Genomic DNA, 23,508 nt, shown 5'->3' on the forward strand with positions numbered 1-23,508 from the left:
TCTGAGATATTCTAGAAAGAGTTTATGAAAGTTGTGCGATAACTCAAAGGGGGACGAACTTGAATCATGCTTCTTATGCATGAGTGAAAATCGATTCAGGCTGCACTTGAGATTGTGACAATGCTCGCCTGCTTTGTTTACCTCTTCTTTTGTTGTCCTCAGTGTCTCGTACTGGCTGAAAACTGGAGTATGGAAGTACAACACTGACTACTTTAAATAATGTAGCTGACAGGTACACATTTGTATTTCACAGTTATTTGCTTTCACTTTTTACAATCCTCCATATATACATTTAATATGGCCAGTGCACTATTGTTTTAACTTTCGATAAGCCTCATTAATAGGCTGCAGGTGAACATCCACATTCTGCTACCTTGGTTTCCTGTTGAACATCTACGAGCAGTAAAAACCTAACCACAAAGTACACAGTTCTTGAAGAATAGAAAGGTACGTATGGAGCAGACACTGCCATTGTTTTAACACACAGCCTATTGGCGTAACACTTATTTCATTGTTAAGCTGATGCATTGTTGTCGTTCTAACCAACACAGGTTCCTCATATGAAACTTAGGCGTGGACTGTCTCGGGCAGTGCAGGATTAGCCGAGCAGTTTTAAGGTGCTGCAGTCATGGACTGTGCAGCTGGTCCCAGCAGAGGTTCGAGTCCTTCCTCAGGCATGGGTGTGTGTGTTTATCCTTAGGATAATTTAGGTTAAGTGGTGTGTAAGTTTAGGGACTGATGACATTAACAGTTAAGTCCCATAAGATTTCACAGACATTTGAACATTTGACTGTCTCGGGACCAGAAATCGGGCCCTTATGTATCCTACAATAATAGGTGCTGAAACTACATATTGTTCAAAGTTTGATTTACAGAAATTAAAATGAAAACTTAACTCATTAAATTAACTGAATACATCGAAAAATTCTGTCTTTTTAACAGTTTCTTCTACTATAAGAGTTAGGCCGAATTATTTGTTTAAATCGTGAAATTAACAAATATAGTAACACAAACAATACTTTTGACAAAACTATTAATTATTTTTGAATTAATGAAGGGCTTGCTTTGCTAACATGTTTTCAAATAGAGCCAAATAGATATTTTTACTAGTATTTTGTCTTCCAAATGTTTACAATTATTACATAATTTATACTTGTTTATAAGTCAACAATAGAATTTAAGTTAAAATACAATTACTGATTTCACCCTATAACAAAAGATACTAATTAGGCATAATCAAGATAAATTAGAAAATCAATTACATAAAACTAAGCACAAAATTAGATCTGATGTTATATTCTTTAAAACTGAGGGCCAACCTTTCTCTTTTATGGAAATGCAGATTATATTCACATATGTTAATGGTAATTAGTTAAAATTGAAAAAAATGAATTTAAAGGAGGCAGATGGCTAAACAAGAGGGGAAGTAAAAATATCCCAGCTTGCTTCATCACAAGATGTCCAAGACTTGACAGTATGTTTGATAGAGGTGTTCATGGAGAGAATGACAAACTGGCTGCTATCAGAGAGGTACTGGGGTTATTTACGAAAAATTGCCAAAAATATTTATTGTCTAATGTATACCTTATTATATTTGTTTATTAATTGTATTATATTTGGATTTAAATAAAAAAGTCCTAAAATCATTCATATACACTGTTCAAAGTGTCCAGAAACATCTTTTATGTTGTGAATGATACTTATCATCTGTGTGAGTGACCATGTCAGGAAATATTGCACAAATAATTGTGAGTTAAATTATACCCAAGCTGGTGTCAATTCTTTTTATTATCCATCTGGAAGCCTAAGAACTTCACAGATGGAAACTCATTCAGTATCTTCCAATTGATCTCTACTTCTGGTACCTCTAAGAAAACATCACTCACGGATTAGGCCTAAAACTTTATCTAACTGACTGTCTGACTTCTGCCTACAAGGCAGTACAAGGAGTGATCATGGGACACATGATCAACTTGTCACCAATCACTTCTGTCATTATTAGCAATAGAAAAATCCTGGTGATGCTGCTACTTCTTCTTTATTCAAGCAGCTCCTCATCTGTCCTCACAATTGCTGAATTGACCTCGTATCAGCCTCCCTATATCAGAAAGAGTCTGAGAAGGTACCTTGGGGCCAGGTGTTCCTGCACCAAAGGCTGCGATGCTTACCATTCAGCTATGTAAGTGGTCTTTAAGTACCTGTAAGTCACTTTTATCATTTTGTAATTGCATATCATGAGCTTTTGTAAGATTAAGAATTAAACTGTTTGCTGTCAACCAGTTGTAAGTCTATTCCACTACTTTATTGGGCACGTTATTCTGGAGCAAAACCAAAACTGGACAAAATTAATTCATGGTGGCCTCAACCAGCAGTATACAAGGTGTAATCAATATTTAAATCATGACATACATTGATCTCCCAGTTATTTCTACTCACTCATTGAGAGATTGATGATTTTATAAACTGAAATTTATAAACCAATATAATGGAAGGAAACATTCCACGTGGGAAAAATTATATATAAAAACAAAGATGAGGTGACTTACCGAACAAAAGCGCTGGCAGGTCGATAGACACACAAACAAACACAAACATACACACAAAATTCAAGCTTTCGCAACAAACTGTTGCCTCATCAGGAAAGAGGGAAGGAGAGGGGAAGACGAAAGGAAGTGGGTTTTAAGGGAGAGGGTAAGGAGTCATTCCAATCCCGGGAGCGGAAAGACTTACCTTAGGGGGAAAAAAGGACAGGTATACACTCGCACACACGCACATATCCATCCACACATACAGACACAAGCAGACATATTTAAAGACAAAGAGTTTGGGCAGAGATGTCAGTCGAGGCAGAAGTGTAGAGGCAAAGAAGTTGTTGAAAGACAGGTGAGGTATGAGTGGCGGCAACCTGAAATTAGCGGAGATTGAGGCCTGGCGGATGACGAGAAGAGAGGATATACTGAAGGGCAAGTTCCCATCTCCGGAGTTCGGATAGGTTGGTGTTGGTGGGAAGTATCCAGATAACCCGGACGGTGTAACACTGTGCCAAGATGTGCTGGCTGTGCACCAAGGCATGTTTAGCCACAGGGTGATCCTCATTACCAACAAACACTGTCTGCCTGTGTCCATTCATGCGAATGGACAGTTTGTTGCTGGTCATTCCCACATAGAATGCATCACAGTGTAGGCAGGTCAGTTGGTAAATCACGTGGGTGCTTTCACACGTGGCTCTGCCTCTGATCGTGTACACCTTCCGGGTTACAGGACTGGAGTAGGTGGTGGTGGGAGGGTGCATGGGACAGGTTTTGCATCGGGGGTGGTTACAAGGATAGGAGCCAGAGGGTAGGGAAGGTGGTTTGGGGATTTCATGGGGATGAACTAACAGGTTACGAAGGTTAGGTGGACGGCGGAAAGACATTCTTGGCGGAGTGGGGAGGATTTCATGAAGGATGGATCTCATTTCAGGGCAGGATTTGAGGAAGTCGTATCCCTGCTGGAGAGCCACATTCAGAGTCTGGTCCAGTCCCGGAAAGTATCCTGTCACAAGCGGGGCACTTTTGTAGTTCTTCTGTGGGGGATTCTGGGTTTGAGGAGACGAGGAAGTGGCTCTGGTTATTTGCTTCTGTACCAGGTCGGGAGGGTAGTTGCGGGATGCGAAAGCTGTTTACAGGTTGTTGGTTTACTGATTCAGGGATTCCGGACTGGAGCAGATTCGTTTGCCACGAAGACCTAGGCTGTAGGGAAGAGACCGTTTGATGTGGAATGGGTGGCAGCTGTCATAATGGAGGTACTGTTGCTTGTTGGTGGGTTTGATGTGGACGGATGTGTGAAGTTGGCCATTGGACAGGTGGAGGTCAACGTCAAGGAAAGTGGCATGGGATTTGGAGTAGGACCAGGTGAAACTGATGGAACCAAAGGAGTTGAGGTTGGAGAGGAAATTCTGGAGTTCTTCTTCACTGTGAGTCCAGATCATGAAGATGTCATCAATAAATCTGTACCAAACTTTGGGTTGGCAGACTTGGGTAACCAAGAAGGCTTCCTCTAAGCGACCCATGAAAAGGTTGGCGTACGAGGGGGCCATCCTGGTGCCCATGGCTGTTCCCTTTAACTGTTGGTATGTCTGGCCCTCAAAAGTGAAGAAGTTGTGGGTCAGGATGAAGCTGGCTAAGGTGATGAGGAAAGAGGTTTTAGGTAGGGTGGCAGGTGATCGGCGTGAAAGGAAATGCTCCATCGCAGCGAGGCCCTGGACGTGCGGAATATTTGTGTATAAGGACGTGGCATCAATGGTTACAAGGATGGTTTCCGGGGGTAACAGATTGGGTAAGGATTCCAGGCGTTCAAGGAAGTGGTTAGTGTCCTTGATGAAGGATGGGAGACTGCATGTAATGGGTTGAAGGTGTTGATCTACGTAGGCAGAGATACGTTCTGTGGGGGCTTGGTAACCAGCTACAATGGGGCGGCCGGGATGATTGGGTTTGTGGATTTTAGGAAGAAGGTAGGGGTGCGGGGTGTCGGTGGGGTCAGGAGGTTGATGGAGTCAGGTGAAAGGTTTTGCAGGGGGCCTAAGGTTCTGAGGATTCCTTGAAGCTCCGCCTGGACATCGGGAATGGGGTTACCTTGGCAAACTTTGTATGTGGTGTTGTCTGAAAGCTGACGCAGTCCCTCAGCCACATACTCCCGACGATCAAGTACCACGGTCGTGGAACCCTTGTCCGCCGGAAGAATGACGATGGATCGGTCAGCCTTCAGATCACGGATAGCCTGGGCTTCAGCAGTGGTGATGTTGGGTGTAGGATTAAGGTTTTTTAAGAAGGATTGAGATGCAAGGCTGGAAGTCAGAAATTCCTGGAAGGTTTGGAGAGGGTGATTTTGAGGAAGAGGAGGTGGGTCCCGCTGTGACGGAGGACGGAACTGTTCCAGGCAGGGTTCAATTTGGATGGTGTCTTGAGGAGTCGGATCATTAGGAGTAGGATTAGGATCATTTTTCTTCGTGGCAAAGTGATACTTCCAGCAGAGAGTACGAGTGTAGGACAGTAAATCTTTGACGAGGGCTGTTTGGTTGAATCTGGGAGTGGGGCTGAAGGTGAGGCCTTTGGATAGGACAGAGGTTTCGGATTGGGAGAGAGGTTTGGAGGAAAGGTTAACTACTAAATTAGGGTGTTGTGGTTCCAGATTGTGTTGATCGGAATTTTGAGGTTTTGGAGGGAGTGGAGCTGGAAGTGGGAGATTGAGTAGATGGGAGAGACTGGGTTTGTGTGCAATGAGAGGAGGTCGAGGTTTGCTGGAAAGGTTGTGAAGGGTGAGTGAGTTGCCTTTCCGGAGGTGGGAAACCAGGAGATTGGATAGTTTTTTGAGGTGGAGGGTGGCATGCTGTTCTAATTTACGGTTGGCCTGTAGGAGGATGCTCTGAACAGCCGGTGTGGATGTGGGAGAGGAAAGATTAAGGACTTTTATTAAGGATAGGAGTTGACGGGTGTGTTCATTGGCTGAGTTGATGTGTAGGTGAAGGATTAGGTGGGTGAGGGCAATGGATTGTTCAGTTTGGAACTGGTATAGGGACTGATGGAAGGAAGGGTTGCAGCCAGAGATGCAGCCCCGCACCCCTACCTTCTTCCTAAAATCCACAAACCCAATCATCCCGGCCGCCCCATTGTAGCTGGTTACCAAGCCCCCACAGAACGTATCTCTGCCTACGTAGATCAACACCTTCAACCCATTACATGCAGTCTCCCATCCTTCATCAAGGACACTAACCACTTCCTTGAACGCCTGGAATCCTTACCCAATCTGTTACCCCCGGAAACCATCCTTGTAACCATTGATGCCACGTCCTTATACACAAATATTCCGCACGTCCAGGGCCTCGCTGCGATGGAGCATTTCCTTTCACGCCGATCACCTGCCACCCTACCTAAAACCTCTTTCCTCATCACCTTAGCCAGCTTCATCCTGACCCACAACTTCTTCACTTTTGAGGGCCAGACATACCAACAGTTAAAGGGAACAGCCATGGGCACCAGGATGGCCCCCTCGTACGCCAACCTTTTCATGGGTCGCTTAGAGGAAGCCTTCTTGGTTACCCAAGTCTGCCAACCCAAAGTTTGGTACAGATTTATTGATGACATCTTCATGATCTGGACTCACAGTGAAGAAGAACTCCAGAATTTCCTCTCCAACCTCAACTCCTTTGGTTCCATCAGTTTCACCTGGTCCTACTCCAAATCCCATGCCACTTTCCTTGACGTTGACCTCCACCTGTCCAATGGCCAACTTCACACATCCGTCCACATCAAACCCACCAACAAGCAACAGTACCTCCATTATGACAGCTGCCACCCATTCCACATCAAACGGTCCCTTCCCTACAGCCTAGGTCTTCGTGGCAAATGAATCTGCTCCAGTCCGGAATCCCTGAATCAGTACACCAACAACCTGTAAACAGCTTTCGCATCCCGCAACTACCCTCCCGACCTGGTACAGAAGCAAATAACCAGAGCCACTTCCTCGTCTCCTCAAACCCAGAATCCCCCACAGAAGAACCACAAAAGTGCCCCGCTTGTGACAGGATACTTTCCGGGACTGGACCAGACTCTGAATGTGGCTCTCCAGCAGGGATACGACTTCCTCAAATCCTGCCCTGAAATGAGATCCATCCTTCATGAAATCCTCCCCACTCCGCCAAGAGTGTCTTTCCGCCATCCACCTAACCTTCGTAACCTGTTAGTTCATCCCCATGAAATCCCCAAACCACCTTCCCTACCCTCTGGCTCCTATCCTTGTAACCGCCCCCTATGCAAAACCTGTCGCATGCACCCTCCCACCACCACCTACTCCAGTCCTGTAACCCGGAAGGTGTACACGATCAGAGGCAGAGCCACGTGTGAAAGCACCCACGTGATTTACCAACTGACCTGCCTACACTATGATGCATTCTATGTGGGAATGACCAGCAACAAACTGTCCATTCGCATGAATGGACACAGGCAGACAGTGTTTGTTGGTAATGAGGATCACCCTGTGGCTAAACATGCCTTGGTGCACAGCCAGCACATCTTGGCACAGTGTTACACCGTCCGGGTTATCTGGATACTTCCCACCAACACCAACCTATCCGAACTCCGGAGATGGGAACTTGCCCTTCAGTATATCCTCTCTTCTCGTCATCCGCCAGGCCTCAATCTCTGCTAATTTCAGGTTGCCGCCACTCATACCTCACCTGTCTTTCAACAACTTCTTTGCCTCTACACTTCTGCCTCGACTGACATCTCTGCCCAAACTCTTTGTCTTTAAATATGTCTGCTTGTGTCTGTATGTGTGGATGGATATGTGCGTGTGTGCGAGTGTATACCTGTCCTTTTTTCCCCCTAAGGTAAGTCTTTCCGCTCCCGGGATTGGAATGACTCCTTACCCTCTCCCTTAAAACCCACTTCCTTTCGTCTTCCCCTCTCCTTCCCTCTTTCCTGATGAGGCAACAGTTTGTTGCGAAAGCTTGAATTTTGTGTGTATGTTTGTGTTTGTTTGTGTGTCTATCGACCTGCCAGAAATTTATAAACCGTTTGTTGACTGTGTATAATAAGAGCAGTTGGGCTTTTAGACCAATTTTATCTGCATCTGTGTCACTTATATTAAAAATACTTAAAATATCCTTTAAAATTTGTGAAACTTCTTGACAGATTAAAATTGTGGGCCAGCCCAGGAGTCACACACAGATCCTCAGCCTGTTCTCGTGCACAGTTTTAAACTCCTGGAGAAGTTCACAACAGTACATACTCCACAATGAAGTGAAGGGTTAATTATCTAAAACAAGCCTGGTAAACAGATAATATAAAAGAACTAGGGGAACCTGAAATACACAAGAAAATGAATTTGACGACTTAAAAATTACATGTCAACTGATAATGTCTAACCAGTAAATAGTTTTTAGATAAAAATAAATACAAGAGAACAATATTCACCCCAAGTTTGTGCAGGAATGTAGGCAGTATTGTAATTCAGTACTCTGGATAAGAATTCAGATCCAATACGTACACATCCCGTTCCCCCGAGGCTCTGTATGCCAAAGGCCTGGAGACAAAATATTAAAACAAAACTATAAACTACCACAATTTGTAAGGAATATTGTAGTTAATATTGTAGTGTCTGTTTACATTTTCTACATTTACAGTTTACTCTTTTGGCAACATGCATTTACATTGTGAATAGTGTTTTATTCATCTCATGACGTACATTTGCAATCCATTTGGTTTGTGTACAGGAGGCACATCACAAATTTATAAAACAGTTACAGTGATTTTTACATTCATAAATAATAGCACTATAATAAATAATAAAACTATAAGGATATTTCAATGTGTACCACATTGTATCCAGCTCAAATTTCCAGTTTCTCCTGCATGAATTCATCCACTGCATAATAACACTTCAGTGTCAGTACCTATATAGCTTTTGTCCAAGTGAACCTAAATTCATCTGCATCAACTTGTTCCCTTTTAATTTATTACAAATTTTCATTCCCATGTATTGAGGTCCCTAGGCATACAGTCTGAGGCTGTCGGTGGGTAGCATAAAATTTTCTTTATTTCTAGTATCATGTGAATGGACAAAATGTTTTTTCTCAAATAATTCATGTCTGGTGTACTAAAGTATAATAATCTCATACATGTATAAGGATGGCAGGGTTAATATTTTAAGTTTCCTAAATAATGTTTGACATGGTTCTTTGTGATATGCAGTGCACATATTTTGATTGATTTTTTTTCTGTATTTTTAGTATCCACATTATGTTTGTCGAGTTACCCCAAAAAAACAATACCATACCTAATAATGAATTTGAAGTAGCTTGTATATGCTACTTTTTGTGTGCCCATGTCAGTTGCTGTTGATAATATTTGCATTGCAAATGCAAATCTGCTCAATTTGATTGCCAGGTATTCAATATGTGCCTGCCAGCTCAAATTTTTATCTACATTTAAACCTAAGAATTTGACTGAGTCAACTTCTCCTATACCTTGGTTGTTGTGTACAGTCTTAATCTGCTCACATTTTGACTGTTTGGTTTTGAACTGCATAACGTGAGTCTTAGATATGGTTAGATTCAACCCATCTAGCTGAAACCAAGTTTCTAAGGTACTGAGGGTACTGATTACAGATTTGGGGATTTTTTCCAAATCCCGATCTTAAACTGAGACAGAAGTATCATCTGCAAACAGAACTGATGGGGAGCTGATATTTAATGGCAAGTCATTAACATAAAAGAGAAATAGGACTAGGCCTAATATGGAGCCTTGTGAAACATGTTGAGATTTTTTTTTTCAGTCAAAAAAATAATATGTGCCACTTGAAGAAATGCAAACACTTTGCTTTCTGTTGGATAAGTAGGGTTTAAGCCATTTTAGGGCACTGCCGCTAATGCCATACTTTTCAAGTTTGCAAACAAGCAATGTATGTGTGGCGTAGAGCGCCATAAATATCGATATTTGTTCAGTGTATAAGTGTGCTATCTTTGAGGAGAGGGCTTTGGGAGGATGTTGGCCGCTAATGGCAGTTAGCCTCTGGACTTGTATCTGTGTAGAAGCGAAGTGCTAATAAATCTGTATCTGAGAGAACTCTAGTTGTTTACCTATAACTATATCCTATTCCCTCACTGGTGACCCCGTTTTTTGTGTAATACGCATCCGAGTTACAGCCCAAAGGTTATTTACGTGCCTACCGCATCGGGTTTCTTCGATCGCGAGGGCCGTTGTTCAGCTTCAGACAATGGCCTTTCAGCACTCACCGCTGCACGGATTTCAGCAACATCTCTCCAGCACTCCTGCCGTCGTAGTGGACATGCCACAAGACTCTTCGGAATCCTTCAGCCCGAACATGCAGTGGAATTCATCGAGTGCCGTCAGTTTCTTCCAACTGCCAACGGTTGCGGACTCTGGCTTTGTTAGCCTAGACCTTTCCACGTGTTCTCCCCAGAGTGTTGTTCGGAACATTCCTACTCCCATACTGTTCGAGCATCCGTCACTTCTCAGTCTCCCCCCCGGCGTCAAGTGAATTTCGCGATACCCGCATTACGGGACGCCAATATTTCGGACTCGCTATCTTCTGCATGCTCTACTTCCGTCCGAAGAAATAGGCGCACCTCCGCAGTGACTGCAAATCCCAATCTGCCGAAACTACCAGACTTCAAACCCACTCACCTGGAGTTCTGGTTTAACCTGGTTGAGCAAACATTCAATGTCTGTGCTTTGGACAACGACGCACGCTTTGCCTGCCTCACGAACCATCTTCACAACTGTGTCAATTTAATTTATGATCTGGTCAAAGCACCCCCCCTAGCAGGAAAGTATGCTGTGGTGAAGCAGACGATACTGGAGTGCGTCTCGAAAACCAGGAGAGAAAATGTGCGACAGCTCATCTACAAAGAGCATCTCAGCGACAGGTCTCTGTCCCAGCTGTGGCGGTGCATCCGTCTTCTCATTGATGAGCAAGTTATGCCTGATGACACGCTTGCAGAAATCTGGACAGAAAAGCTGCCTTTGCCTGTCCAGACTGCAATCTCTGCGTATGAAGATAGGCCAGTAAATGAACGTTTACGCGCCACCGACAGAGCATACTCCGCCAGGCAATGTGAGCTCTGTGCACTGCATTCTGGACGTGACCGAACTAAGAAGCTTTCTGACACCACGCCCTTGTCTGGTGCTGCTAATAACAAATTTGTTAAACTAGCCGCCCTGCCTGCACCTTCAACTCCCCGCAACGACAGTGCATCGGCCTCTGTGGAAGACTCTGGTCACATACTCTGTCACCTAGCAACTACCCACAGGAGCACAGGCCTGCCCAACCTTACTGTTTCTTCCACGCAAGATTCGGGGAGCAAGCTCGCAAATGCCAGTCACTGTGTTCTTACCCAAACTCCAACCGCAGGTAGGGCTGTGTAGCCACCTCCTGCGATGTAAACAACGGGCACCATCCAACGTTGCATTCTGTTTCGGACAACAACAGTAAGTGTGGTTGAGTCTATGTTCGTGATTTACAATCAGGTGTACATTTTCTGGTAGACACTGGCACAGACGTCTCTTTGCTGCCGGTTTGCCTACCAACCAATAAAGTGCAACCACACAAAACAGTACCTCGTGCAGTGAACTTGTCTACCCTACAGTGTTCGGGTTCTACTCTGTATACAGTGAAACTTTCGCCCGAGTGCAAGCTGGAGTGGACGTTTTTAGTGTCAACAATTGAAGAACCCATTCTCGGAATTGATTTCCTCAAGCACTATCAGTTGTCAGTAGATTTTGTGCAAAACACTGTGTTTTTACACCCCACTAAACAAACATACTCCTTTAGCTCCGCCGAGTGACAGTTCGGCTAACACCAAACATGTGTGCTGTGCTAAGAAGTGTTTAAACTTATCCTTGGAGCAGCAATCTTGGACAAACAAGTGGCTAGTGGAGTGTGCCAAGTCTTCGAAGTTGCGGATGGAACGTATGGAAATGCTGCTGCCTCTCTGCAACATACACCACGAGCTGGCCTCCACACAACAACGCCTCGTGACACTACAAAAAGACGACTTGTCGGCTACAGACAAGGTCAGTCCGTGCCAATCTGGTGTTCCCGTGCCCGTGCACGGTAACGACAATGTTGTAAACTCTGTAAACTGTGTCAGCACCCCCTCTTTTAATGACAGTGTATGCCTGAGTGCTCATGTTCCCTGCGTTCCGAATGGACAGTTAACTTCCCAAGCTCTTGGCAATGAACTACGGCCATATGCTGTTCGGCCACGCCCACTCATGCCTACAGCGTTTGTAGCGGCACGGCCCGCTACCAAGAACTAGTGTACCAACCTCGCCCATGTTAACACACGTGCGGCCTTTACGCAGCCTACGAGTGGCTGGCACACCTTACTTCCGTGCCCTCAGTGCCACAGCTTTGCCCGTCTGCCACCACCTGCTCCACTTCACGGACATCTGACTGTCGTGCCGCACCACGTATTGCAGTAGTCACTAATGGCACAGTTCATCTGTTACGTCTAACCGATCGGCCGCCCATACCGCAACGCCCATGCCGCCTCAAGCCGGAATTTATGAAAATTGCAAAAGAACAATTAGATGATCTATTACAAAAGGGAACAACTGAACCCTCTTCCAGTTGCTGGGCTAGTCCTATCCTGTTTGACCAAAAGATAGACGGTACTTGGCGTATGGTCGGAGACTATAGGCGTTTAAATGCCCGCACCATCATTGATAAATACCCGGTCCCACACATTGTGGACTTCAATCAAGCGCTCGCAGGTGCAAAGTACTTCTCTGTTTTGGACTGTAAGTACGCATTTCATCAGATTCCTATGGCTCTGGAGGATATTGAAAAGAATGCCATAACCACTCCCTTCGGACTGTTTCAATACAAATTTATGCCGTTTGGGTTGAAAAACGCCCCCCAAATGTGGCAGCATTTCATCAATCAAACTTTATCCCATCTAGACTTTTGTTTCGTATACATGGACGACATATTGGTTTTTGCTTCTACTTTGGAACAGAGTGAGGAGCGTGTTCAAGTCGTGACAGATATTTTAGTAGCTGCTGGTATGGAACTGAACAATAAAAAGACTCAATTGCACCAGTCATCCGTCACATTCCTAAGTTATGTTGTGTTGTCGGATGGTCTGACACAACCACAGGACAAGATCAAGCATGTTCTCGAGATGCCACGCCCCCAGACCTATAGGGAATTACACAGGTTCATCGGAACAGTTAATTATTACCGTAAACATCTGCCAGCTGCTTCTGCGGTGCAGGCTCCTCTCACAGATGCTTCGCTGGCCACAAACTTCTGGCACCCGCCAGGTCCCATGGACACCAGACATGGACAAGGCATTTAACGAACTCAAACAGCTGTTGGCCTCTGCTGCCACTATTGCTCACCCACGTGCGGACGCCACAATGTTTATCACTACTGATGCTAGTGACAATGCTGTCGGCGCAGTACTGAGTCAGACGTACAATGATGTTACGAGCCCCCTGCAGTTTTACTCAAAAAAGCTAAACAATTCGCAGAAGAAATACTCAGCATTCAACAGAGAATTACTTGCTGTTTACGAGGCCATAAGACACTTCAGAACTGATGTTGAGGGACGAGATTTCTATGTGCTCACTGATCACAAGCCATTGGCTCCTGCCATAAAAAATCCTGCGGCTGATTCGCCCCCACGACACTTTCATCACATCGATTACATCTTGCAATTTACAAATGACATTCCCTACATCCGAGGAGTGGACAATGTGGTTGCTGATTTTCTCTCACGAGTTGGTGCTGTCACAACCTTAATTGACCGAACCGACCTACCTCGGTTGCAATCGGCAGACCCCAATACCATGCAGTTAATTTCGGACCACAGCTCCTCTCTCCAACCTGTACGCTCTACTTTCCCTGACATATCTGACTTACTGTGGTGTGATGAATTGACTGGTATGTTGCGGCCATTCATTCCTAAGCCCCTTCAACGCCATGTCTTTGGCAAATTACACACATTAGCACACCCCGGTGTCAAAGCTTCCATCCGTCTGGTATCTGAAACGGTTTGTCTGGAGAGACATGTGCCGCGACTATCAGTCTTGTGCCAGGGCATGCGTGTTGTGTCAACAGAACAAAGTTTCCAGGCACACTTCCCCACCCCTTGACTGTTTTGCCCAACCGCCAGGCCGGTTTCACCATGTTCATGTGGACCTCGTAGGCCCTTTGCCCCCCTCCGAGGGTTTCCGTTACTTGTTTACGGTATTGACAGGATGACTCGGTGGGCTGAGGCTGTGCCTATTCTGAACATTACCTCTGACACAGTAAGTCGAGCATTCTTAGATTCGTGGATCTCTAGATTTGGCTCACCTGTTTACCTCACCACTGACCAGGGACAACAATTAGAGTCTTCAGTTTTCTCCGACTTATGTAAAATGTTTGGTACTGTCAAAATTCATACTTCCACATGGGCTTGTCGAGCGATGGCATCACATCTTAAAGTCTGCCTTGCATTGCCATGACTCACTATGGACAGAAGCACTGCCCTTTGTGCTTCTTGGCCTTCGTGCAACTTTCAAGGAAGACCTCAAGGGTTCTGTAGCCGAGTATGTGTATGGCCAACCTCTGGTTTTGCCTGGAGAATTAGACACTCCAACCCCATTTCCACAGCCCTCTGAACTCCCTTCACTTCTCGAGCGAGTGCGCTTGCACTGCAGCAAAATTCAGCCGTCACCTCCGGCTACTCATACACCTCCGCGCGTGTATGTACTGCACACGCTAGACTCTTGTGAGTACGTGTTTCTCACAGATGACTCAATCAAAGCCCCGCTTCAGTCGCCCAACACAGGTCCTTACAAGGTCATCAAACGCTCCGAGAATAACATGGATCTCCTCATAAAAGACTCTGTAACCACGGTCTCACTCAACCGAGTGAAACCAGCTTTCATTGAGCCTCAGGTGAACCTCCCTGATTCTGCCCCTATTTCTCCAACTCCTGCTTCGAGTGGCCATCCATCTTCTCATACCATACATTCTGGTAATGATTCTCCACAGCATGCTTCTCGGCCGAGCACTGCTTTTTCTCTGCGTTCACCTAATTCGAGTGGCCAATCTTTTCGAGGTTTCACTCCTCACAGCCCTCGCAGTCAAACTGCCAACCACTCGGATTCTACCATTGTGTTACCATTTTCATGTGACAGCTCTTTGTCACGCCGTTCAATCCACACTGGCTCCTCATTGCTTTTGGTCACACTCCCTCGTCCATCAGCTGATCGCCCGAGGTTGTCACCCGTGCAGTCCAGTGCACCTGCCACCCCCCTCTTCGCAGATGCTTGCCCCTGCCATGGCTTTCCCACACCTCCCTGCCTCCCTACCAATGCTCGTACAGGTGCCACCCAAGAATTCACAACACACGTACACCCTGATGACATACATAAATTATCTGTTGTCGTAGATGGCGATACGGTGTGTGTGGTACTCACGTGTGACAATGTTGTGGGAGGAAGGGCAGAAACTCATGTGGTGTGCCGCTTTAAAATGAGCACAAGTGCTGCGTATGGCAATTTACGTGCCTTTGTTAGGCCTTCTGGCAAGGTGATTCTCCGCCTGCCTGCTGACGAAGTGCTACACCCCCACTCCAGGATGGGACATCGTCTTCAGCCACCGGTGTCGCTTGCTGACTTCGCCGTCAACATACCGGGTTTCACCCCCCGGTCTCCTACCAGTCGAACACTTCCGTCTGACGCGGAAGAACTGTACCGCCTCACGTGGAAGAACTGTACGATACTTTCCTAACTTCTCACCCCCCCATTCACAGGGACGTACTCCATACTGCGCAGGGGCGGGGTGTCTATGTGTGGCGTAGAGTGCCATAAATATCGATATTTGTTCAGTGTATAAGTGTGCTATCTTTGAGGAGAGGGCTTTTGGAGGATGTTGGCCGCTAACGGCAGTTAACCTCCGGACTTGTATCTGTGTAGAAGTGAAGTGCTAATAAATCTGTATCTGAGAGAACTCTAGTTGTTTATCTACAACTATATCCTATTCCCTCATATGGTTTACAGAATCAAACACCTTTGTGAGGTCACAGAAAACTCCTGCCACCTTATTTCTCTTGTCTAATGATGTACTTATTTTCTCTATGAAACTGTTTTCTGCATCTATGGTGTTTTCCCCCTGCTGAGAACCAAACTGATTTTTTAGAATAACATGCAAATCTTTTAAATATGGATTTATAGAGTGTAACATATTTAATGAAATCCATATCTTTATTTTATTTTAGTTCTCCGTGCAGTTGGCTTTTCCTTGCACTGGAAATTTTTATGCCCTGGGTAATCCACTTTACTTATTTGTTATTTTATTGCTGTAGAGTCTAGGTGGAAATGTTTCATTACAGACAGCAAGAAAACTATTTAGGCATTTCTCAAAGTTTTCGTCACTTGAGTTACAATGATCAAAAGGCCATGTTTTCTCTTTTAGTTTCTCACTAAATGTTAGTAAGTTTTCTTTGCTAAAGTTCCTGCTCATATGGGTTTTCATACGTGAAATGTTCCTGTCTGTCTATGGCAGCTCAATGAACAATGCACAATGATCTGAAATACCAAGATCTAGACAAAATTTGTGTACATCTTCATATACATAATTAGTTAGAACATTGTCAATACATGTTGCTGATTTCCCATTGTCTCTGGTAGATTCAAAGAAATTCAATGGCCCTCAAGCACATGCAACAATATATTTGGTGGCATCTTCAATGAAAGAGTCTTTGGTGGTTAGGGACCACAGTTGTCCCCCTACCTTGTTGATAATCCAGGTTCCATCCCATCCATTTCTCTTGATATTTGTTGCAAAGGATCCTCAATGACATGCACCACAACTTGGTAGATGGGGTCACAGTTGCTTCTGCTCCTCGTTGTCAATCCAGATGTCATCCGATCCCATTCCTTTCCTACATGCTGATTAAAAGAGAGAGAAATTTTGCAACAGTTCTTGTTGCACTGAGTGTGGTGCTAGTGTAAGAATTCAGGTTCTGCTATAAGCAACAGTCTCATGTCCAACACCTCTGGCTCTTGATTGCACACATGGGGGTCAGCTCTGGAACTGAGAGCCAATGCTTTGTTAACTATAAGTGCCAACTGTATCTGCCCAATGCACCAGGTATCAGATCCTTGTTACAGGCTTGCTCTCTCTTGAGCTGTTCTTTGGTTAAGGCAGTTTCCTTTATTTTCTTGTGTTCTTTAATTCTAACCCTGCAACAGAAACTGGTGCTATGGCCTGGGCTTGTTAGGATTATTTCTGCACAATATTTCTCTGTACCCTGTGCCATGTTGCTGATCTAGGCTTATGATTGTTTGTGTCTGTATCCACTCCTCCAGAGCTTTTACTGTTCTACATTAATGAACTTTTGTCAATACAAACATAAAATCCCTGATATTCGTTATTGATTGTGGTAGTTTCAAGTTGGGATAAGACGCAGAAAATAACTTTCAGTAGTTTAGAAGTGTGAGTTCTATAAAGAAAGGACAACCCTAGTGAATGAATGAATTAGAGGAAAGTAATGATAATTGTTATGTTGCCAGTCATACGAATAGTAGTATTAGAAGTTGGCTGACTGGTTAAGATGTCAATAACAGGTTTGTACTGGTAGGAATTATTTTTCTTTAACTTGTCTTTTTTTAGCATTACTACATAGTACCCAGCAAAAATAATTTATTATACATAAATATGTGGAGCATATCATCTATTTTTTATTCAGATGAAAGGCTGTAATTATGAAGAAGAAGTGAATACATAAATAAAGCCTCTGAAGGTGTCAGAATAGTAACAGAATTTGATATATAGTGTCCTTGATCTAATCTGCAGTGTTCAGTGTTCCCTTAATACACTGACAGGTATGGAAAGTATGCACTATGGAGCATCAGTCTGATATTTACAGAACTTTGTGTAGATGTTTATCACTTAACAGGTGTTAAATGATTAAACTTTCATTTCACCCAGAACTCGTGTCCACTACCAACATCAGTAGGAGGTGTGACCCCCAAGAGCTTGATACTCTGTTGTATTCTTTGTGGCATGGATGTAAACATCTTTAGAATCTAACTTGAAGAACTATTTGTCATCCCTGAAAAAGATGCTGAACGTGTTCATGAATATTGCCGGTTGGAAGTTGTTATGAAAGTATACACCTTCCCATCACATCCTAGACATACTTATGGGTGACAAACCAACTCAGGGGATTGGGCAGGCCAGCCAAGAACCTCTACTTTCCTCAAGACATTGTGCTGTGAACTGCAGTGTGGGGTCTTGCATTACCCAGCTGAAATATGCCATTTGGTGCACTGGTCATGAAGGGTGTTACTACAGGACTATTCTTACCATTCACTGTGAGCATTCCATCTACCTTCAGTAATTACTAAATCAGTCCTTTTGTCATATCCAATAGCTCTCTACACCATGGTTACAGGTGTTGGAGTGATATGGGTCTCGAGAACTGCTGGTTCCTGTGACCTTAAACAAGGCTGTCTGTGGACAGGTTGGTGGTGATCTGACCTCCATCAGCAGAAGTGAGACTCATTTCTGGGCACCACAGAGTGACACTCAATGACACCTCACTCTGGTTCTACACAATGCAATTCTATGTTAAAACTTCCTGGCAGATTAAAACTGTGTGCCCGACCGAGACTCGAACTCGGGATCTTTGCCTTTCGCGGGCAAGTGCTCTACCGTCTGAGCTACCGAAGCACGACTCACGCCCGGTCCTCACAGCTTTACTTCTGCCAGTATCTCATCTCCTACCTTCCAAACTTTACAGAAGCTCTCCTGCTGTGAGGACTGGGCGTGAGTCGTGCTTCGGTAGCTCAGATGGTAGAGCACTTGCCCGCAAAAGGCAAAGGTCCCGAGTTCGAGTCTCGGTCGGGCACATAGTTTTAATCTGCCAGGAAGTTTCATATCAGCGCACACTCCGCTGCAGAGTGAAAATCTCATTCTGCAATTCTATGTTATCTCTAGTATGGAGGCAGTACAAACAATGCACAGGAACTCCAGATTGCAATCCATCTTGCAGTACACTGTTCCCAGTGGTTCCTGGTGACACTCTGCCTGTAACCTCTGTTAGGATGTCAGTTGTTGCCATTTGTGTATTCACAGAGCAAATCAAACAGTCTTATGATCTCCTTGTGGTGCAGTTTTTCTGAAAGGACCTGCAACTTCCCTCCTTGTCACACTGCTGTCCTGAGTCCACCTCATCACCAACTGTTGTGCAGATACTGAAATGCTCCCAGTGACCCAGAGAGGTAAGCCATTTAGCCACTCTCACATCTGACAGTACAACATACACACAGCAGGCAATGAGCACACAACAGCAAGCCAAAATACAACTCCCTTCACCACATCACACAGCATGTTCCCATGATCCCCAGAGTGGAATAAAGCTGCTTGCACAGTGACAAGAGGCCAGTGTTGTATTCAGTTCACATGCATACAATGTACGCACTGGCTCAATGGCTACACTCTTATTTATGGCCTATTCTGTGGTCTTATAATATTTTTTTTTTTTTTTTTTTTTTTTTTTTTTTTTTTTTTTTTTTTTTTTTACTCTGGCTGGACTTGTCGTAACAGTACAAGAGATTTGGGCTTCATTAACAGAATTATAGTATTTAACAGTGTCCATTATTTGTGTAACTGCAGCCAATCAAATGTTTGTGTTGTGCAACCAGCCCTCAATCTATACCAAATTTGTAACTAATTCTTTTGTTCAAATAAAGGGAATGGAAGCAGCATTCCAACACATTGCACTGGAGCCAACTGTTTTTGCTCTCTATTGGTAATATGTTCCCACGTACCTCATGCCAGTGATTCCACCTTTCTCAGAATCTGAAAGAATGCATTAAATGACAAGTGTGTGTTCTCTGGGCCTGCTATATTTTGGTGTCTCCACTTGGAAAGTTTCTCTAACATTAGACAGACTCTCTCTCTCTCTCTTTTTTTTTGGGGGGGGGGGGGGGGGAGGGGTACTTTAGTCTGGTGACTGATTTTAGCATCACAAGAAAGAATAAGCACTACAGACCATCATAAGCAGGTTCCATCATTTTCTACAGTTTTTGTTGTTGCTAGACCTGAGTCATGAGACAGTCTTTTTTTGTGCAATATTTGCAAATATTTAAAGTTCTATACACTTAGTGCTGTATAATACACTGAAGCTATTTGGAATACACTGTCATTCTTCAATTACAGATTGTTAAAGGAAGTAAACTTCCACTTTTCTTAAAAGTAGTTATGTATTCTGTGGACTGTTAAGCCATACTATCTGATCACCTGCACCATCTTGCATCTTGTAAGAAAAAAAGGTCTTTTACTTTAGAGAATGTCAAATTTTCAAGTTAAATTAGTTTCTTTAAAGTCTTAGCAATTTTACCTACCTTGAAAATTGAAATTTGTGGTAGTTTCCTAAATGTATTTATTTGGTTTTTATAATACTTCTGCTTAATTTGATTTATTTTACTGGTTATTGTTGTATATTAGAGTAATAATGTAACAGATAGGTGATTAAGTATGGTACTGACAAGATTTTCTGAACTGCAAGGCTTTTAAATTTCAGTGGAGTTATTGTTGCTAGGTACATGATCATGGTATATCTTGTAACATGTTTCCACATTTGGAAAAGCCTAAATTTTCTGGAGTAATTTTTGTAATTTCAGAAAAAGACTGCAGCACATCAAAAGTGAATGAGACCATTTAGAACCAGAATAAGAAGATATACTAAATTTCTATTGCAGGTCTGGAATGTGTCCCAAATTGTAACACTTTCCCCTACTGAAAATATGCTCATATAATGATAAAGTTTTAATCAACATATTATACAGGCATGGAAATACTTGACTATCAGATTCATAGTGTTTGGTCAATGTGTTAAGGCTTCAGCACTTTCCATCCCCCCCCCCTCTCTCTCTCTCTCTCTCTCTCTCTCTCTCTCTCTGTGTGTGTGTGTGTGTGTGTGTGTGTGTGTGTGTGTGTGTGTGTGTGTGTGTAATAGAGGGGGAGAGAGGGGTCTATATTACTACATTCAAAAAATGTAGCTGTAGGTGAGGACCATATGCAGTGAGTTTCTGCCTCTGAATCTCACTAATTTAAGATGCCATCCACTCCACAATGATTTTCAGTATATGGCTGCAGATGTTAAAAGACTAATACCTGTTTCACACTCACCTTTCCCTGCCTCACAACATCACTTTCTGGTCCCAACAACAGGGCAGTTGCTGCTTGGCTGAATGTGTCACAGCCCAGGAATGTCAAGTACTCATGGTTTCTTGTCTTGTCTTGACCCATAAGCTGCTCAATTCGCTGCACCCAGGGCATCACCCAAGGCTGTCCCTCATTGGTGCGATAAGCTGTGGAATAGAATCACAAATACTTTCTGGGAACAGAGTAAATGAAAATATTGCAGACATGGTCCACAAACTCAACATGCATCATCAATCTCGTGAGCATCTGATTAGAGCGAAACCTGTTGTACTATGTGGATGAGTATGTTTATAGTAGTTTTGTTTCTTAGTGTAATTTACTATTTGGTGTATCGTACTTGTTAGTAAGGCTTGGAATTTTTAGAAAGTACTGATTTGCGTGCTGAAGAAGATGGGCTGACAAAATTGGAAAAAAATGGACGTCACCAAAAATTCTTCTTTTGAAATTAGTGGAAGAGCTGATGCACTGGAAGCGGCTCAATCATATGTGTCACCTATCATGAGTGTGCCACTTGAGCAGACAATGCAAGAAGATGCTGCTCCATTTAGAACAGGATAATTCTGCGGTGAAGAATTAGCTATACCTCTGTTATGGCATTGTGGATCAAGTGATGTCACGCCTTTTGGGAAAAAAATACCAATTGTGTCAGCAGGCCAATTTTAAACAAGTAATGCTATGTCATTTTCATTTCATTGCAAGTTCAGTATTTCCGAATGATTTTTTTCTGGTATTATTTTGTATCATTGCATTTTACTGATTTCGCTCCAGTTGATACCATTTATTTATATTGATAAAAAGTCTACTCACCATGTGGCGGCAGAACACACACGTAAAAGAAGGTCGTAATTAGGCAGCCTTTTGAGCCAGTAGCTCCTTCTTCAGGCAGAGGGGTTGAAAGGGGAGGAAGTTGGGTGAAGGAAAACGACAGGAGAGGTCTACGAAAAGGGGTAGATTTTGGGAAAGTCACCCAGAACCGCGACTCGGGACAGACGTACCGCACGGCATAAGAGGGAAAGACTTATTGTTGCGGACTGCATCAGACGAGATTGGAAAACCTTAGAGCTTAAAGATGGAAGACAGAGTAATGTGCAAGACAGAGATTACTGCTTAAACATCATGCATGAAATAATAAGAATGAAAAGCTAAGTGCATTGTACATAAGAGAGGTGGAAGGGGACGGCAAAAAATAGATGGGTAAGACAACAAAAGATGTAAAAAACTAAAATGGAGTGGAAGTAAGAGTATTTACTCTGAAGAAATGCTGAGATGGAAGAAACTAACATAAATTAAGGCGAGGTCGGTGGTGGGAATCAAGGACATACTGGAACGCTAGTTCTAAACTGTGGAATTCTGAGAAATTGGGATCTGGCGGAGAAATCCAGATGGCACATATGGTGAAACAGACACCAAAGTCACGATTGTCATGTTGAAGACAATGCTCAACAACAGGATGTTACATGGTGCCAATATACACCCTCTGTCTATGTCCATTCATCCTCATTGATGCTTTGGTGGTCATCATGCCGATGTAAAAGGCCGAACAGTGTTTACATATCAGCTGATATACAATGTGTCATTTCACAGGTGGCTCTCCCTTGATAGTACATGTTTTGAAAGTTACAGGACTGCTACAGGTGGTGGTAGGAGTGTGCATAGGGAAAGTCTTCCACGTCTACGTCTACACGATTACTCTGCTATTCACAATAAAGCGCCTGGCAGAGGGTTCAATGAACCACCTTCAAGTTGTCTCTCTACCATCCCACTCTCGAACGGCACGTGGGAAAAACGAGCACTTAAATTTTTCTCTGCAAGCCCTGAGTTCTCTTATTTCATCGTGATGATCATTTCTCCCTATGCACGTGGGTGCCAACAGAATATTTTCTCAGTCAGAGGAGAAATCTGGTGATTGAAATTTCATGAGAAGATGCCGTCTCAACAAAAAACGCCTTTGTTTAAATGATTGCCACTCCAATTCATGTATCATGTCTGTGACACTATCTCCCCTATTTCGCAATAATACAAAACGAGCTGCCCTTCTTTGTACTTTTTCGATGTCATCCGTCAGTCCCACCTGATGCGGATCTCACACCGCACAGCAATATTCCAGAATAGGCGGACAAGCATGGTGTAAGCAGTCTCTTTAGTAGACCTGTTGCACCTTCTAAGTGTTCTGCCAATGAATCGCAGTCTTTGGTTTGCTCTACCCACAGTATTATCTATGTGATCGTTCCAATTTAAGTTGTTTGTAATTGTAATCCCTAAGTATTTAGTTGAATTTACAGCCTTCAGATTTGTGTGACTTATCGCATAGTCGAAATTTAGCTGATTTCTTTTAGTACTTATGTGAATAACGTCACACTTTTCCTTATTCAGGGTCAATTGCCACTTTTCTCGCCATACAGATATCTTATTTAAATCATTTTGCAAGTTGTTTTGATCATCTGATGACTTTACAAGACGGTAAATGACAACATCATCTGCAAACAATCTGAGACGGCTACTCAGATTGTCTCCTATGTCGTTAATGTAGATCAGGAACAATAGAGGGCTGACAACACTTCCTTGGGGAACGCCGGATATTACTTCTGTTTTACTCGATGACTTTCCGTCTATTACTACGAACTGTGACATTTCTGACAGGAAATCACGAATCCAGTCGCACAACTGAGGCGATATTCCATAGGCACACAATTTGGTTAAAAGACGCTTGTGAGGAACGGTGTCGAAAGCTGATAGGTATTCCTGCTTAAGGGAAGTCCCTCTAACAAAGGAACC

At 43.6% G+C, this 23,508-nt stretch overlaps 1 protein-coding gene across 1 annotated transcript in view; it reads right to left on the bottom strand.

The window, feature by feature from the left end:
- The window catches only part of LOC124789103 (aspartate aminotransferase, cytoplasmic-like), a 92,669-nt gene that overhangs the window by 35,121 nt on the left and 34,040 nt on the right, over window positions 1-23,508 (bottom strand). The window contains exons 2-3 of the mRNA XM_047256392.1: window positions 20,698-20,879; window positions 7,953-8,061 (exon numbers count right to left, since the gene is read on the bottom strand). Coding sequence (XP_047112348.1) covers window positions 7,953-8,061; window positions 20,698-20,879 — 291 coding nt within the window. The remainder of the gene's footprint in view (window positions 1-7,952; window positions 8,062-20,697; window positions 20,880-23,508) is intronic.

This window comes from Schistocerca piceifrons, chromosome 3 (genome assembly GCF_021461385.2).
Source record: "Schistocerca piceifrons isolate TAMUIC-IGC-003096 chromosome 3, iqSchPice1.1, whole genome shotgun sequence".
NCBI classification, from domain to species: domain Eukaryota; kingdom Metazoa; phylum Arthropoda; class Insecta; order Orthoptera; family Acrididae; genus Schistocerca; species Schistocerca piceifrons.